We start from the raw sequence: 16,536 nt of genomic DNA on the forward strand, positions 1-16,536 counted from the left end.
TCTACCATGTTCCTGTTTTATATTAGTAAGATTGAAATTGAAACAAATTCATTGCTGATGGATTCATTTGTCACTTTCCTTGAAACTGGTGAGCCCCCAAAGTTAGACAGCAATAGGAAAAAAAAAAAACTTCCATTGTCTCTTAAGAAGTGTCTGACATTTCAAGGCAAAAATGAATGTATGGAAGAAGTTTCTTCTTTACTAACAAAAGGGAAAGGCTGGAAGTCAATGATATGAGTGTAAGTTAATTTTTTTTTGAAAAAAAACCTTTACGTAACTTTTTCTCTGGGAGAGAAGACTACGAAGCACATTTTCCAGGAAGTGTGGGCTGTGACGATTGTGCGCTCTTAACTAATCCTGAGTAAGGTGGCCAACTTTGACAGTCTTCTCATGCTGCCTCTGTCATCTCCTCAGTCAGAAGACTCTATTTCAACTTACACTCAGAATGATCGAAACATACAGCCAACCTTCTCCTCGGTCTGTTGCTCCTGGACTGCCTATTAGCATGAAAATTTTTATGTATTTACTTACTGTTTTCCTTATCACCCAGATGATTGGATCGGCACTTTTTGCTGTGTATCTTCATAGACGGTTGGACAAGGTAAGATGAATATCAAACATTTATCAATTATACCAGGGATGTTATTGATTGGTAAGTTGGCTGGTTTTACTTCTGCCCTAAGATAGACAATGGTAGATATTCAAGATGAAGGGGTTCATGCCATTAACAGTTATGGTCTAGTCAGTTGGGTCTCACAGTCTTGCTCTGGGTTAGTCAGTCTCTGGTCCTACCAACTCTGTGATCCAGAGTAATTTACTACATATTTCTATGCCTCTGTTTCCATATTTGTAAATGCAACTGGTAATGGTAGCCATGCCATAGATTGAGTCTAGCTATGCAAAGCACTTAAAAACAGCATCTTGAACACACTGTTACGTGAACTCTATCTGTAATTTTTTCCTAATAATCTACTTCGAAAGTTAAACATTAGCCGGCCGGTGGCTCACGCCTGTAATCCTAGCTACTCAGGAGGCTGAGATCTGAGGATCAAGGTTCAAAGTCAGCCAGAGCACAAAAGGACCTGAGACTCTTATCTCCAATTAACCTCTAGAAAACGGGAAGTGGGGCTTGGCTCAAGGGTAGGCAATAGCCTTTAGTTGAAGAGCTCAAGGACAACACCCAGGCCTAGGAGTAGGGTGGTACCCTTGAGCCGAAGAGCTCAGGGGCAGCGTCCAAGCCAAGTTCAAGCCCCATGACCCACAAAAAAATGTAAAACATTAGTTTTTTTGATGGGGAGTTTGACTTTTTAAATTTCTACCTAGGAAAGAAATACATCAAGTTGATCTTAAATTCCGTAGTGTTTCCGATTAGGACAAACACAGATAAGTCCCTAAATTCAGTTTTCTATTAAAGATAGTATTTTGTGGTTAAGTCTTCAAATGCCAGCTGTTTAGTGTGACTCTGAGTAGCTTTATCTTCTTACAGGACTGGGTTTGCAGGAACAAAAGAAAGGAGTAATTTAGCAGGGTTTTCCTAGTGTTAGAATAATATAGCATTGAAGTTGTCGCTGCTTCCATTTTGCATTTGTCTACTGTGTTGACCAACCCCCATTAGAGATGATTATGAGCACATGAACCAAGAATCTGGTTGTCCCCAAAAGTCTGCAGTCTGCAGGTGTAGCTATGGCCAGGCAGAAGTATCTCAATAATGGCATTTTGTCCAGGTTCCTTGACTGTCTTCTCCTGAGACACAGACACAGAAATAAAGTCATGAAATTTTCTCTCAGTAAGGCAAGATCATGAGAATGAGAGCCACTTACTACATTATCCAATTTTAGGTTTCAGTCCTGAGAAGAGATGTGTTCTGAGTGTGGTCTCTTTTTATATTTTGTGTTTAGAATAGTGGGTTCGATAGACCAAAAGCCTAGCTGGCCTCCGAGGGGGAAATAGTGACCTGGGTTTGCATGTGCCCTCAAGGAGAGCTGGCTACCTGTTCTACATTCTTTTTGAATGTTAACAGTCTACTCTTATAAGAAGTAAATGGAATGGAATTAGTTAATAACTTTTTCTTACATTTAATTAATTACTAAGGCATTGGAAAATAAAATAGCTCATTAACTCTGGGGATAAGAGGTGATTTGTTTAAAACTCCTTCTACCAATTCTAAAGAAAGGAGAATAGTGTAATTAAAATTCAAAATTAGTGGATGCATGTTACAAATTGCCTTCTTTTGAAAGCACGATATTAGGAACTCTAAAATGAAGTGGGCAAATTAGCTCAGCAGAGAAGTATTTTATAGGCTGACAGGAAATATGATAATTACAGAATATTGCAGCTATGGCCCATGGAAATATATACTTTGTGATGAAAGTTCATCAGAATAGCTGTGATTTCTATCCCGAGATACAGATAATGTGATACCTTAATCACTGGCTTTTGTAGACTTTTCAATGGCAAGTACCAAACGGAGATATAATAATGTATAATACTCCCTATTGATGCTCTCAAAGGCCCCTTCTTGTGCCATGGGAGGGGGTGTGGAGGTAAATGTCATTAGCCACATTCTCCAAAATGATATTTTCCTTATCCTGAATATTTCAAAACAGATAGAAGATGAAAGGAATTTGCATGAGGATTTTGTATTCATGAAAACGATACAGCGATGCAGCAGAGGAGAAGGATCATTATCCTTGTTGAACTGTGAGGAAATTAGAAGCCAGTTTGAAGGCTTTGTCAAGGTAAGGCACTCAAGTACTTAGAAAAGTCACTGAAAAGTTTGACTATGTTGTTTTTAGATTAGGAATCTGAAATTGAATGTAAATCTAAAGTAAATGTTTGAGCTGTTATATACAAATGCAGAGTAGACACGTACATACATATGTGTGCATGTGCATATACACATGTGTATGTGCATATATGTGAGCACGTGTGTATATATGTATATACTTATGTGTGAGCATATGCATATATAACATATGCATGAATTTGAGTGTACATGTGCATCTCAGGAAAAAGGAAGCCAAATCTTTATGTTGAAAAGGAAATTCAGAAATGCTCACACTCCTACCTTGAGAGAACCCAATAGTGTCTCTCTGGGAGCAAATGTCCACTTCCCTGTGGGTGCATTCACAATTAGTCATGAACTCACATCAGTGGCCATTTTAGCCCGAGTTACCTTGGTTTGGTTTTATGCGTGTATGTATTTGGCACATTTTATACTTGATCTTAACCAAAATGGTGAGAAGAAATACGCTTTGAGTGGGGGAATTTGGGGTTTGTTTTCTCTTGCTTTCTTTTTGTTTTTCTTGAGATAAGGTCTCCTTACATAGCACAGGCTCACTTAGAAGTCACCATTCTCTTGCCTCAGTATCCTGAGTATTGGGATTGGAGGTGAGCAACACAGCACCAAGCAGAAGTTTCTTTTTCCCAGCTCTGTGTCTGTCTATGCAGACTTTATGAAGTCTCCCCACTGTGCTGCCATGGTCTGATGTTCCCTGGCTGGGAAAGTGGTGAAGCTGACTGGCTGCTGCTGTGTTGATCACTGCAAGTGAAGGCATTGCCTATCGTGGGGATAGTAAGGACTCAGCAATCACCACAGTATTCAGTGCTTATCCAGTAATGGGATTTCAAATGCTAGGGAAGGGAGATCTTTCCCTTCATTGGGAGCAAGGGCTGCGGGAAATAGGGAATGGGCATTCTCGGTGTCATCCAAGCCAGACTCCTTCTAAAACCACTTGCTCAGGAAGCCACTCAAGCCAAACCTAATCAGACACAGAAAAGTTTTGAAGCCTTATAAACCATCAAGCTTGGGGCCAGGAGTTTGGCCTAGTGGTAGAGTGCTTGCCTAGCATGCATAAAGACCCAGGTTCGATCCCTTGGTACCACATATATAGAAAAAAGCCAGAAGTAATGCTATGGCTCAAGTGGTAGAGCTCTACCCTTGAGAAAGCCCAAGTAATTATTGGCTGTACCCTATAACGGATATGTAAAATAAAATTTAAAAAAACTAGAGCCTTTCCACTAATTTGGCCATCATGGTTGTGTAGTCAATGGAATTTTTTTTCTTTCCTAAGAACGTCAAATACCCTCACTGTCCATTTCCCTCTCTGAACACTGAATCAAAGGTCCTTAGCCATTCATTTGCTTAGGGCTTATCCAGGGGTACTGCTCTATCAAGTGTGTGAGCATCTGAATAAACCGAGATTAGTTCTCATCATGGAAAATGTAGAGTATGACAAAGAAGAAAGAGCTAAAGATCTCATTGCACGAACTTATTCCTACTTGCCTGTACTGTCATCAATGTGTAATAGTACAAATTAATTCACTCACAAAGACTAAGACTTTATTCCATGTCATTATTGCATATAGAATGCAGCTCAGAATTACTGCTGGTTTTCACATACTTTACACGAGTCAAGGGTTCAAATGATACTCCTAATCTTTTATTTGTAAAACTGGCCAACTTGAGAAAAAATTTGAGTTGCTCCAGTTCTTACAGGATTCAGAAGTGGTACAAATTTTAATGTGAATAGAGTCTTGCTCAAAACAACGGCTAATAAACCAGCTAGAAGATGGAATATGTTTGACCATGTAACCTTGGCTGAATGATTTCACCTTGGTGTACCTCCATTTTCTCATAGTTTAAGAGACTTGAGATTGTGAGAGGATTATCAGCTCTGACATTCTGCCATCATGTCACCCGCTTGTTGGTTTATTCAGATCTCCAGTCACTCGATACAGCACTTCACTTCCACACAATCCCTAAGTGAGCTTATGGCCAAGGGGACTTGAATCATCTTCTACAGCAGATAAGGAGTCCTGTCCATGCCATGTGCACTAACATGTGCATAGTGCATAGAGATAAAGCTCTCCAGCTACCTACTCCTCCTTGCATGACTGACCATGTCCATTGCCCCCATATTTCCCACTCTGAAACAATACTTGGGACCTCTGTTTTTCATCCAACCGAGTGACTATAGAATAAATCTAGATTGGATTTGTGTATTTTTAACTAATATTAGGAAGCTTCCTTTCTAGGTCACCGTCTGACTAGTCCAGAGCATTGTTGAGTTTAAATTTGAGGGTTTGAAATCACAGGGTTTGACGAGGTTTGAGAAATCATCCCATCTAATTTCCTGTTTTGTTTTTATTTTGTTTTTTTTTTCTTTTTTTGTCAGTCCTGGGGCTTGAACTCAGAGTCTGAGCACTGTCTTTGAGCTTTTTCAAAGCTAGCACTCTACCACTTGCGTCATAGAACCACCTCCAGTTTTTTTTCTGCCTATGTGATTCCAAGGAATCAAACCCAGGGCTTCACGAATGCTAGACGAGCACTCCATCATTTGGCCATACTCCTGGCCCCACATCTAATTTTCAATTCACAGAACTTCAGTCTTCTCCTCACTATCCCTACATGTGGCCACCCAACACTGGAATCCAGTTTGCACCTGAGAGTGACAAGCTATCACCCTAAGGTGAAGATGGAGTTTGGAGTTAGTGTCGGGGTATATGGAGGCATCGTTTTAATACCGTGTTCAAGGGAACTAGTCCATCCCTGACATCTAGACTTTCTACTCAGGAGAAATAACTCATCCCAGACTTTCTGAAACTCCACATTTAAAACGCTTTCCATTGAGGTGGAGACAGAAAGAAGAAAACAAGATTCTAGGGAGGGTGGCTGGGGGAAAGTTCACAAAAAGTCAAAATTAGTTGCATAAAAGATTAACTGCTGACTTCACGTTTTTTATTTTGGCCAAGCCTTGACACCTATGCAACCACTCAGCCTTAAAATTATCTCAATCATCACGAATTAGGGTTTGAAAAGACTCTAAAGCGTCATTTGTTTACTCACTATCTCACAAACACTTTCCTGTGGCCACCTTTTCATAGCATCCCACTTCAGCTCAAATGGAAAGTTGAAGCTCTGCAGCCCATGTAATCATTTTGAGACTCGGGTTCCCGTGGGGCTCTGTCATTTACGCCCTCACACTTAGTAAATGAGCTGAGCCTACAATTACAACATAGATTCCTTCTAGGGGAGGAATGGGAAGGAGGGCGGTGTAGATAATTGAGTTCAGAAATGGAAGGAAACACGGGACTTTAATGAGTAGGTGATATGGAAGTATTGCTGTCTTCCTCCTTGTGTTGAGTATATAGAAGACAGGTCAAGTTGAACCAGGCTTAAGAATGTAATTGCTTACTTTCTAGTCTCAGTTCCAGCTTCCCTCTCTGAGAGGGAAGCCAATTAAGATCTCCAGACCTTTTGTTCAGCCTCTTTTTTTTTTGTCCCAGTGCACAAGTCCTTTCATTCTTGCTTGGCATTTTTGCTCAGAGCTGGCACTCTTCCATTTGAGCCACACTCCTACTTTCTTTTTTTTTTGCTAGTTTAATTGGAAATAAGGGTCTCACAGACTTTTCTGCTCCAGTTGGCTTTGAACAGTGATCCCGAGATCTCATCTTATTGAGTACCTAGCATTATAGATACTCAGTCCTTTACCAGCTTTCAATTTTTTTTCCTTTTTTTTGCCATTCCTGGACTTGAGCTCAGGGCGTGAGCACTGTCCTTGGGTTTTCTCAAGGCTAGAGCTCTACCACTAGAGCCACAGCACCACTTCTGTTTTTTTTCTATGTATGTGGTACCGAGGAATCAAATCCAGGTCTTTGTGCATGCTAGGCAAGCACTCTACCACTAAGCCAAACACCTGGCCCCCCAGCTTTCAATTTTTGTTAAAGAAGGTCTCTCTAGCTCCTTTAAATCCCTCAATATCTCTTGAGTTGATAAGTAAAATCTTTTTAAGATGTGTTGCATTTGCCTTCAAACATCAGTACCATTGGAATATGACTTGTATTCACTAAATTCTGATTGTTCCCAATAAAAGCAGGCTATTCAGGGCAGTCATCAACAAGATGTCTCAAGCACATTGAAAAGGACAATTTGGGAGGGGGGTTCATGGAGCTTGAACTCTTGCCTGGGCGCTGTCCCTGAGCTCTTCAGCTCAAGGTTATCACCCTACCCTTGAGCCACAGCCCCACATCCCATTTTCTGGTGATTAATTGGAGATAAGAGTCTCACAGCTTTTGTGGCTTTTGTATTGCCCAGGCTGGCTTTGAACCATGATCTTCAGATCTCAGCTTCCTGAGTAGCTAGGATTACAGGTGTGAACCACCGTGCCCAGAAAGGGGATTTTCATAGTGTGAAATTTCTTTCCCAAGATCCAACTTACATTTACAAAGCAATTTAATTCTAGGACACATGTAGTATGCTTATGTTTAGGAACATTTTATATATCAATTCCCAGGATAGAAACATTTCCCCATTCAGCATTGTTTGTCAATACCTGTCAAAACCAAAGCCAGGGAGGTGGAGGTCACGGGAAGGGTCTGGAGAAAGCACTGGAATAGAGATAATAAGGGCTGAATTTTGTTTCCATATTCTCCCCTGTGCTTTTGGGGTCATCAGTCATCTGTCAGATCTATGGCTTTCCAATGCAAATGACATAATTAGTGACAGCACCCTTAATCTCTGCGATGATCTTCCCTACCAATATCCAACACAGTAATGACAGATGCCACAAGAATATTACCTCTAAAACACCCTAACAGAGCACTTATCAAAATGACCTTTTGCAATGATTATTCTTTCAGGATATAATGCTAAACAAAAAGGAGACAGAAAAAGAAAACAGCTTTGAAATGCAAAAAGGTAGGTTGCTATTTGTCCATTTCTATGCATGCTTAAAACATGAAGGGAGGGAAAGAGTCTTTAACTCCCATTTCCTAAGCAAGAAATGTTCTTTATTGCTATTTTAACTATTGTACTAAAAGAAATCCTTGCCAAAACTTAAAAGGAAATTAAAATGGAAAAAATAAGCTTTGAGCTGATTATATTCAATAACCATGTTATTATACTTTTAGTCCTAGAAATAAAATAGAAAGGCAATTGTCCAATGGATACTTTTGCCGGAGCCAGTAGCTCACACCTGTAATCCTAGCTACTCAGGAGGCTGAGATGTGATGATCGCAGTTCAAAGCCAGCACAGGCATGAAACTGTGTGAAACTCTTATCTCCAATTAACCACCAGAAAACAGGAAGTGGTACTGTGGCTCAAGTGGTAGAGTGCTGGCCTTGAGCGGAAATGCTCAGGGAAAACACCCAGGCCCAGAATTCAAGCCCTACAACCCACGAAAAAAATAAAAAGAATAATTTCTCTGATCTCTATGATCGAGAATGATTGAATGATTCAAATGAATCCCTATGATTCATTTATATGCCCATATTTATAGTGAAAGCTCCACTCCTCTAATGCTAATAATTCCAGTTATAAAGAAATGTCAGTATATTAAGCATTTTAAATGATCATACAGTCTGACAGCATCTTCAGAGGATGACATAAAAAAGCCACCATTTATTAGAACTATCTTTTGTCAACTTTTCATAAGAACACTGCCTGGTAGAGTCTCTGCAATCAGTATGTGACTATGTGATAATGTTCTAATTATTGCCTGGACTTGAAGGCAGTATCTGAAACATCTTCACGTTAGAAAATGAACTTGAATTAAAAAAAGGAAATGAACTTGATGGTTCGCAAATTCAATACAATATTCTTTAGAACAGTATTCGCCATCTGGCCTCTTCTCAATATGTCTGGAGATGAGGTACCTTTAACCATGTAAGATATTCTGGTTAATCTAGGAACAACTCTAATAATTGTAATAAAACTATTACATTTCTCCACAGAAGTCTTTTGCACTTAACTCAAATTTTATTCTGTAATCTCCACTTACTGGTTCTAGTTCTGGTCTTGGTGGCCTTACCAAATAAAGAATAATTCTTGCCTTGTACTATTAGCTCCCAACCTGTAATCCTAGCTCAAGAGGCTGAGATCTGAGGATTGCAGTTCAAAGCCAGCCTGGGCAAGAAAGTTTGTGAGATCAGAAGTGCTGTGGTTCAAGTGATAGAAAGCTAGCCTTGAGCAAAAAGAAGCCCAGGGACACATCCTACGTCCTATGTTCTAAGCCCCAAGACAGGCACACACACACACACACACACACACACACACACACACACACACACACACACACACACACTACAATCTGGTTTATTTTATCTAATACTAATGTATAAAGGGTCCTCGATCAAATGCTGCTAAAGAAGGTAACATGAACTTTAAGCAGTATATTTTGATTCACCTAAGAAAACATATATTGTACTGTAAATGTTTATTAAAATAGTGCAACAAACCATGGTTGTAATGTTACAAGGATGGCTTACAAAGTTTCATAACTAATGAATGTGGAAAGGGCTAGAAGGGCGCCTTTGTACACATGTTGAACTATAAACTCTCATAGATTTAATACCCCAGGTAGATTGTAAGTTTATCAAAATTCAGCTCACTTCCTGTGTTGAAATTAAAGAACTCCCATATAACAGCTTTAATTTTTTTCCTGATTTATGCAAAGAAAACAAATTTCTTTCCTAGCATTTCTAGCTTTTCAGTCTAGAAAGCGTTGCATACAACTATTATTTACTTTCAAAGGGGTGACATGAGATGAGGTCAACTTGTGTTTTCATTTGTGTTGTATTGTGCACCTAAAAGTTCTCAGTAACACCCTCATAAATGGAATTAAAAAATCTCTACCTTACAATCTCTACCCTTTGAAGATCAGCACATCTGATTAAGGAACAAGTCTTTTACAAGAGAGATGATTAGTGATAAATACAATAATAGTCTGGCCAAATTTTGCTTAGTATCTTTACTAGCTCAGTGTATGGACATAGCTTTGGACTTCAATAAGATTACCAATGTATAGGAGTTGCCCTAAAATCAAGGTTTAAGGTAAGTTTGATGACATCAAGTGTTTTAGCCTGTATTGACGTATGTAAACTGGAACTGCGTATTGAACAATAATCAGGTGAATATAATAATATAATAATATAATCTATGGAAACAGCCAATTCAATTGTGACCATAATAGAAACTGAGCTTTTTCCACAGTAGGAAGGACTTGTGACCATTTTAACCCTCCTCAAACCTAAGCTACTTCAGCACACTCTGTACACAATTGTAGAACTAGACCAAATAGTCTCGTGAGCAATTTTGTAGTTCCTTAGCCTGACAGATTTGTTTTGGTTTAATTTCAGGTGATCAAGATCCTCAAATTGTGGCACATGTCATAAGTGAGGCCGGTAATAAAACAACCTCTGGTAAGTCCTGTTATAGCATCTGACTCTCCTTCACCAGCTGGGGAGGGAAGGGACAGTCAATCAATGCAACCTAATGACCAGGCTCCTCTCCTTCTCTGGGGACCAACATCCACACTTCCTTATAACATCTCCCAGAGGTTGGCTGTTGTCTTCGAAGTGGCACAAATGCACAGACAGGACTGAGGAGGACAAAAGGAGGTGGGAAGCAATGCCAGTGTTTTCACTAGGTTCTTGCACAATGGCTGATTTTAATGATGAATTACTAGGTAGAGAGACCATTATTCTGATAGCAGAGAAGAGGTGGCAGGCAGTGCCCTCCTCACTGAGAGCCTCTGTCCCCCTAACCCCTTTTCACTGTGTAAAAATGAGCCTCAGGGGGTCTGATCTGTCGCGTGTCAATCCATGTCTGATTAACCTCAACCTCACTGGGGCCAGCCTTGGGGAAATTAAAGGTAAAATCATTCTGTAAAGATCAATAGGTGCCAAGACGTTAGATTTTCCAATGAAGTAACACAGACGACATACTGTGATCTTTTCAACGCTGAAAGATTTTATTTCCATACATGTTCTGCCATCATTCTAAGCCTTATATTCCCCGTCCCTCCCCCAATCTGTAGCTGGCAAAACCTAGGGCTGGAGAATGTGTCGCATCCTCTAAGAGGATGGAAACATGTACGCTCGCCTAACAGCCCTCATTTGCATAAAGGCAAAACCATCAAAGCAGCTTTTGAAAAATTCAGCAGAGTGATCTGGAATGGAGCTTGGTATTTTCTTTTTCTGTCTCTGTCTTTGTTTCTGTGTCTTTCTGTCTGCCTCTCTCACATACAGAGAGACAGAGACAGAGACAGAGAGATGGAGAGGAACAAAAAAAAGAAGAAGCTCATCTCTAACATAGCTTGGGCTTCAGTGTATGTAGCATATACATGGTTATCATGAATCATGGTATGGAAATAAGAGCACTGGATAGGGAGTCTTCAAACACTGTGATTCAAGAACCATGAGCCACTTACTGAGTGACTTAAGGGAAGTTATTTTAACTATGAAATAGTTTCCTGCCTCACCTACTTCATAGGGTAACTTTGAGTATGAAATCAGCTAATGTGGAAGAAAGGTAAATTATATCAGTTAAGTTAAACTATATCAGTAAAGGTGCCACTACCTATTTTACTTCGCTTGGATTTATGTGTCAAGAGTGACATAAAGCTCCTTATTGAGATCCGTTATTCCTAGAGTATTTAATAATTCTGTCATATACTCCTTTTTCTCAGAAAATATATTTACAGGAGCACATCACTGTTATATTGACTTGTCCATGGCATCCATTCACATGACACTGAAATTCTCCTCTGCTTTGGATGACATGAATGTATCCAGAATCAACTCCCCAATTGTCTTTACCCACATGTGCCTAAACTTTTGTGCTTAGATATGCTTCATAAATTCAGGCTCTCCAAAAGGGTTTAATAAATGATATTGGCCCTATAATATTGTGTGCTCTATAGTCAGTAGATATGCAGAGGATAGATGGGAAGATAATAATATTCCCTATCTAAAACTCAGCCCCAAATCTCTCAAAATTTATCTGATTCCACTGCTTCAAATTTCACCTGTATCCCATAGCAAGAACTTCAGATCAGGAATTAAGATCATAAACATAAAAGACTAATATATAGAACCAAAAGGCCTAAAAGTGGAAATGTAACCAAGGAAGCATCCTTTCTGGAATGGCTGGGGGTGGGGGAGTGGGCAGAGAAACATCTAGTGTGTCGAGATACCACCCATTACTAAGTGATGCAGCTTAACAGGATCATCTGCCTGGATAGCCCTAGCACCATTGAATAATAATTTTCACAAAGCTCAAGGGAACAAACACATCAATACTTTCAATTCTCTCAACTCCTCCCCCACCCCAGCAGTCAATCAAGCTCTCTGTGTAAGCTGAGATTTGTAATCAGATACACATACCACTTTGAACCCACTCAACATGTCAGCTGAGAAAATGGCTCACTGTTGGTGGGTACTCAGGCTCAGCCACAAGAATGCAGGTACTTTCAAGTTGGTGGCGCCCACTACAGTGGCGGATCAAAACACACAGTAAAATGAACACGGTTTATTTTCACACTTCCTTGCTTAATTTTAGGCTTTGCTGAGGGAGGCAGATTGAATTTACAACTGCACAATCAAGTGGGAAGACATTGGGGTCTTTTCTTTGTGCCGAAACTACGCTGGGTAGGCTGACAACTTAGTAAAATTCAAGGCAAGATATTTATGTAAATTATTAGAAAGGACTTTGATCTGAATAATTTGGTCTCTGTAATTATATGGAATGTTGAAATAATTTACACTTTCTTCATTCAAAGACAAATTTCTTTTCTGAATGTAAAAGGGAAGCCAGCCCAGGCGGAAAGTCCATGAGACTCTGATCTCCAATGAATCACCAAAAGGCTCCAAGTGGAGCTGTGACTCAAGTGGTAGAGTGCTAGCCTTGAACAAGAAAAAGTCAAAGACAGTGGCCATGGTCCTGAGTTTCCAAGCCCCAGGACTAGCAACACTCCCCCCAATAAAAAGAAAAAAACTCTCAAGAGAGAAACACAGCATGATCTGTTTCTTTGTGATGTTTCTTTATTTAATCTTCCCAAGTGTCAGAAAAGTGCTTGAAGAAAGCCCGGAACTGAACATGTCTCTGACTCAAAAATCTAGGCTAATTTGTTATCTGTAACACCTCTTTGACTCTGAGGATGAGAAAGGGCCTTAAGAATCAATTCGTACTATTTCCTTTTAGAATGTGCTCTATTAGCCAGGCACAGTGGCTCATGCCTATAATCCTAGCTACTCAGGAGGCTGAGATCTGAGGATCATGGTTCAAAGCCAGCCCGGGTACTAAAGAATGTGAGACTCTTATCTCCAATTAATCACTAGATAAGGGGCCATGGGGCTGTGACCTCAAGGGGTAGGGTGGAACAGGGACAGCATTCAGACCCAGAGTTCAAGCCCCACAACCCACAAAAAAGAATGTGCACTATTCTCTGCTTCTCTTCCTCACCAATTTCCTTTTTTGTTACAGTTCTACAGTGGGCCAAGAAAGGATACTATACCATGAGCAACAACTTGGTGACCCTTAAAAATGGAAAACAGTTGACCATTGAAAGAAAAGGATTCTATTACATCTACACCCAAGTCACCTTCTGTTCCAATAGAGGCCCTTCAAATCAAACTCCATTTATAGTCAGCCTCTGCCTGAAGTCCACCAGTGGATCGGAGAGAATCTTACTCAAAGCAGCAAACAGCAACAGTTCCCCCAAGCCTTGTGGGCAACAATCCATTCACCTGGGAGGAGTATTTGAGTTGCAAGCAGGTGCTTCCGTGTTTGTCAATGTGACTGATCCAAGCCAAGTGAACCATGGGACTGGCTTCACATCGTTTGGCTTACTCAAACTCTGAAGAGTGGCAAGCTCCCGGGCTGCAGGGGAGTGAAGCTGGCAGACTTCCTAACAGAGCAAAGCACTTAGGGCCACCTCCTGTTGAACTGCCTATTTATAATCCTAGGACCTTCCTCACAGAGAACTATTTATTATGTATCCCCAAGGCACATAGGGCTGGAATAAGTGAATTACAGGCTGGGTGTAACTCTAAGAGACTCTGCTCCATATGAGCTTTTTTTTTTTCTGAAACAGCAGCTCCCACTGATGCGCATGTGCAGAGGACCCTATGAAAAGCCAAGGCCAGAATGCACAGATAATTAGCCAAGTACAGTCTTACTTCTTTACACATACTGTCTTTCACTGAAGATACAGAAGGGAAACTGGAAGCTTCTCCTCACATTCTATTGTTATTCACTCTGGTTCCTCCTAGAGGAAGCCAGGACAGGCTGTAGAAAGACTACCCATAAATAATCACCTTCACTCATTCCCTCTCTCTCTTTCTGTCTCTCTCTCTGTCTCTCTCTCTGTGTGTCTCTCTCTCTTTCTCTCTCTCTTTCTTTCTCTCTCTTTCTCTCTCTCTCTCTCACTCACTCTCTCTCCTCATTCATTCTCTCTCACTTGCTAGCTCTCTGCATCTCTCATTCTCTGGCTCTCTCATACACACTCACTCTCTTTCGCGCACACACACACACACACACACACACACACACACACACGCATGCACGCACACACACACAGTGGCAAGCTGTTGCTAACTAGTTTTATTTCCCCTTTCCCTACCTACAGCACTATAGATGGGAGGGGGGACTACAGAGAACAGCTCTGAGCGTGCCCTCTCCTCATAAAAATGACTGTATTTAAAGGAAATCTATTGTATCTCCCTACACTCTGCACTGTTTCTAGAGTGAACCTGTGATTCTCTTGTTATTTATTTTTGAATAATAAAGATTCCTGAATATTATTGTGGTCATTTCCTATTAGGATTGGGGAAAGAGAAAGGAAGTATTTGAAGGAAATGTTGCCAACCTTTGCACTGTTTTTATAAACTTAGGTTTACCGGTCAACACACAAAACCTCCTAATGGCATCATAGTCTTTGATGAATGACATGGAACCCTATATTCCTTGAAAGGCAATCTGAGTCTTTATTTCCAGCTTGCTCTAAACAGCTTGCAGGAGATGGACATTTTTAAATCAATCACAGCCATGTGAGGCTGGAGGTTCTTAAATAAGAAGAGTAGTAGGTGTTTCCACCCTAGGCAAGAAGAACAGCTGACAGCCTGATGGTAAGTATTGGCCCCAGCGTCTTCCACTAAAGCAAGTGAATCATATGTCATCACCACCAACTGAATAGTTGAAGTCACATCCACATGAATGACAACTTTATCATCATTGATGGAGTGCCTTGTTTAAGATAAACACCCAAAGGAGAGTCTGATACAGCAGAGAATACAATCCAAGAACATTATAAGCATGTGGGAAAAATAGTATAAAAGGGAGGAGAAAAGGGAAGAAAAGAAAGAATAATAGAGAAGGAAACTGTTATTCTAGTATATTACATGTATGGAAATAGTACAATGAAACCCCTTTGTACAAGTTAATATATACTCATGAAACAAAGGAAGTACCACATATTCAAACTCAAAATATTACTGTAGAACTCGTCTTCACTGTGAGTAGCAAAGCCCCTTTGTGACGGAAGCCCCACAGCATAAATATCTACTACAATGCTGAACTATGCCACACAGACTTGCGTGGCTGCACGCTGCCTCGAAAGAAATCTGGCATGCGCAAGGGATCTGCCCACAGTGCCTTCTTATCCTCCATAAGCAAAGATTCTTGGGCCGTGTTCGCCGCCACAAAAGGGAATTGAACAAGATGGACTAGCATCGATGGAAGCTGCTGATGGATCTCCTGACATTTGCCATGATGGTCTTACAGATGTGGATAGGTATTTCTTTTTTAGGAAGGCCAGAATCTTCAGCCTAGTTGACAACAAGCCTTAACCCATTGGGGAGTGGAGAAGAACTCATGGAGCATGGCTCCCTTTCTCTTACAGTAGTAGCTAAGTGCCCTCTTGGTAGCATTGTTACACTTAAGCAACTTGCCTAGGTAAGACAATGGGTGAGCAAGAAGCAACGGTAGACTTTAGCAAAAGGGGATTTGTATGCTGGGGATATAGCTCAGTGGAAGAGCACTTGCATAGCAGGTGCAAGGTCTTCAGCACTGCAAAATAAACAAATAGCATGCGCTATGCATATACCTTAAAGGGGACAATCCTTGTCTACCTATGAAGATTTTTTTGCCAGTCTTGGGCTTGAACTCAGGGCCTGAGCACTGTCTTTGGACTTTCTCAAGGCTAGAGCTCTACCACTTGAGCCTCAGCAACACTTCTGGCTTTTTTTTTCTATGTATGTGGTACCAAGGAATCAAACCTGCGTCTTCATGCATGCTAAGCAAGCACTGTACCACTAGGCCAAACTCCCAGCCCTGTGAAGATTTTTGTCACATATTTTATTGTAATTAATAGAAGGGTTACATTATATTCACCAGCTAGAAGGTGCATTACTTCACATACATTGATACCCTTTCTCATGTCATGGTCCCCATTTCCCTCCGCCCCTCCCCCTGCTCATCTTGATTCCCCCCTTCACTATCCAATTTCAAATAACCAAATACGCATATATAAAATATATCAGATAATGTGAAATATTGTAACAATATGAGATAACCAAAGCACAGCAAAAGAGATGAGAGATTACATAGTACATTAAGGACAACAATCACTCATTATATGGCTTTTGTTTCTATATCCTGTGAAGATTTTCTTTAAGTAATCTTCATACACTTGTGCCTTCTTTGGGTTTAAATATTGCCATTGCATTTCATCCCTCCCTTATTTTTGGAGAATCAT

At 40.4% G+C, this 16,536-nt stretch overlaps 1 protein-coding gene across 1 annotated transcript; it reads left to right on the top strand.

Annotated features, from left to right (window-relative positions):
* Window positions 1-403: 403 nt before the first annotated feature.
* Window positions 404-14,142, top strand: Cd40lg (CD40 ligand). Its single transcript, XM_090325691.1, has 5 exons — window positions 404-601; window positions 2,607-2,738; window positions 7,642-7,699; window positions 10,139-10,201; window positions 13,266-14,142. Exons 1-5 carry the CDS (start codon window positions 446-448, stop codon window positions 13,640-13,642), a joined length of 786 nt encoding a protein of 261 aa, XP_090181817.1. The 5' UTR covers window positions 404-445; the 3' UTR covers window positions 13,643-14,142.
* Window positions 14,143-16,536: the final 2,394 nt, after the last annotated feature.

Source organism: Megascapheus bottae, chromosome X (genome assembly GCF_031878675.1).
Source record: "Megascapheus bottae isolate mThoBot1 chromosome X, mThoBot2.hap1, whole genome shotgun sequence".
NCBI classification, from domain to species: Eukaryota; Metazoa; Chordata; class Mammalia; order Rodentia; family Geomyidae; genus Megascapheus; species Megascapheus bottae.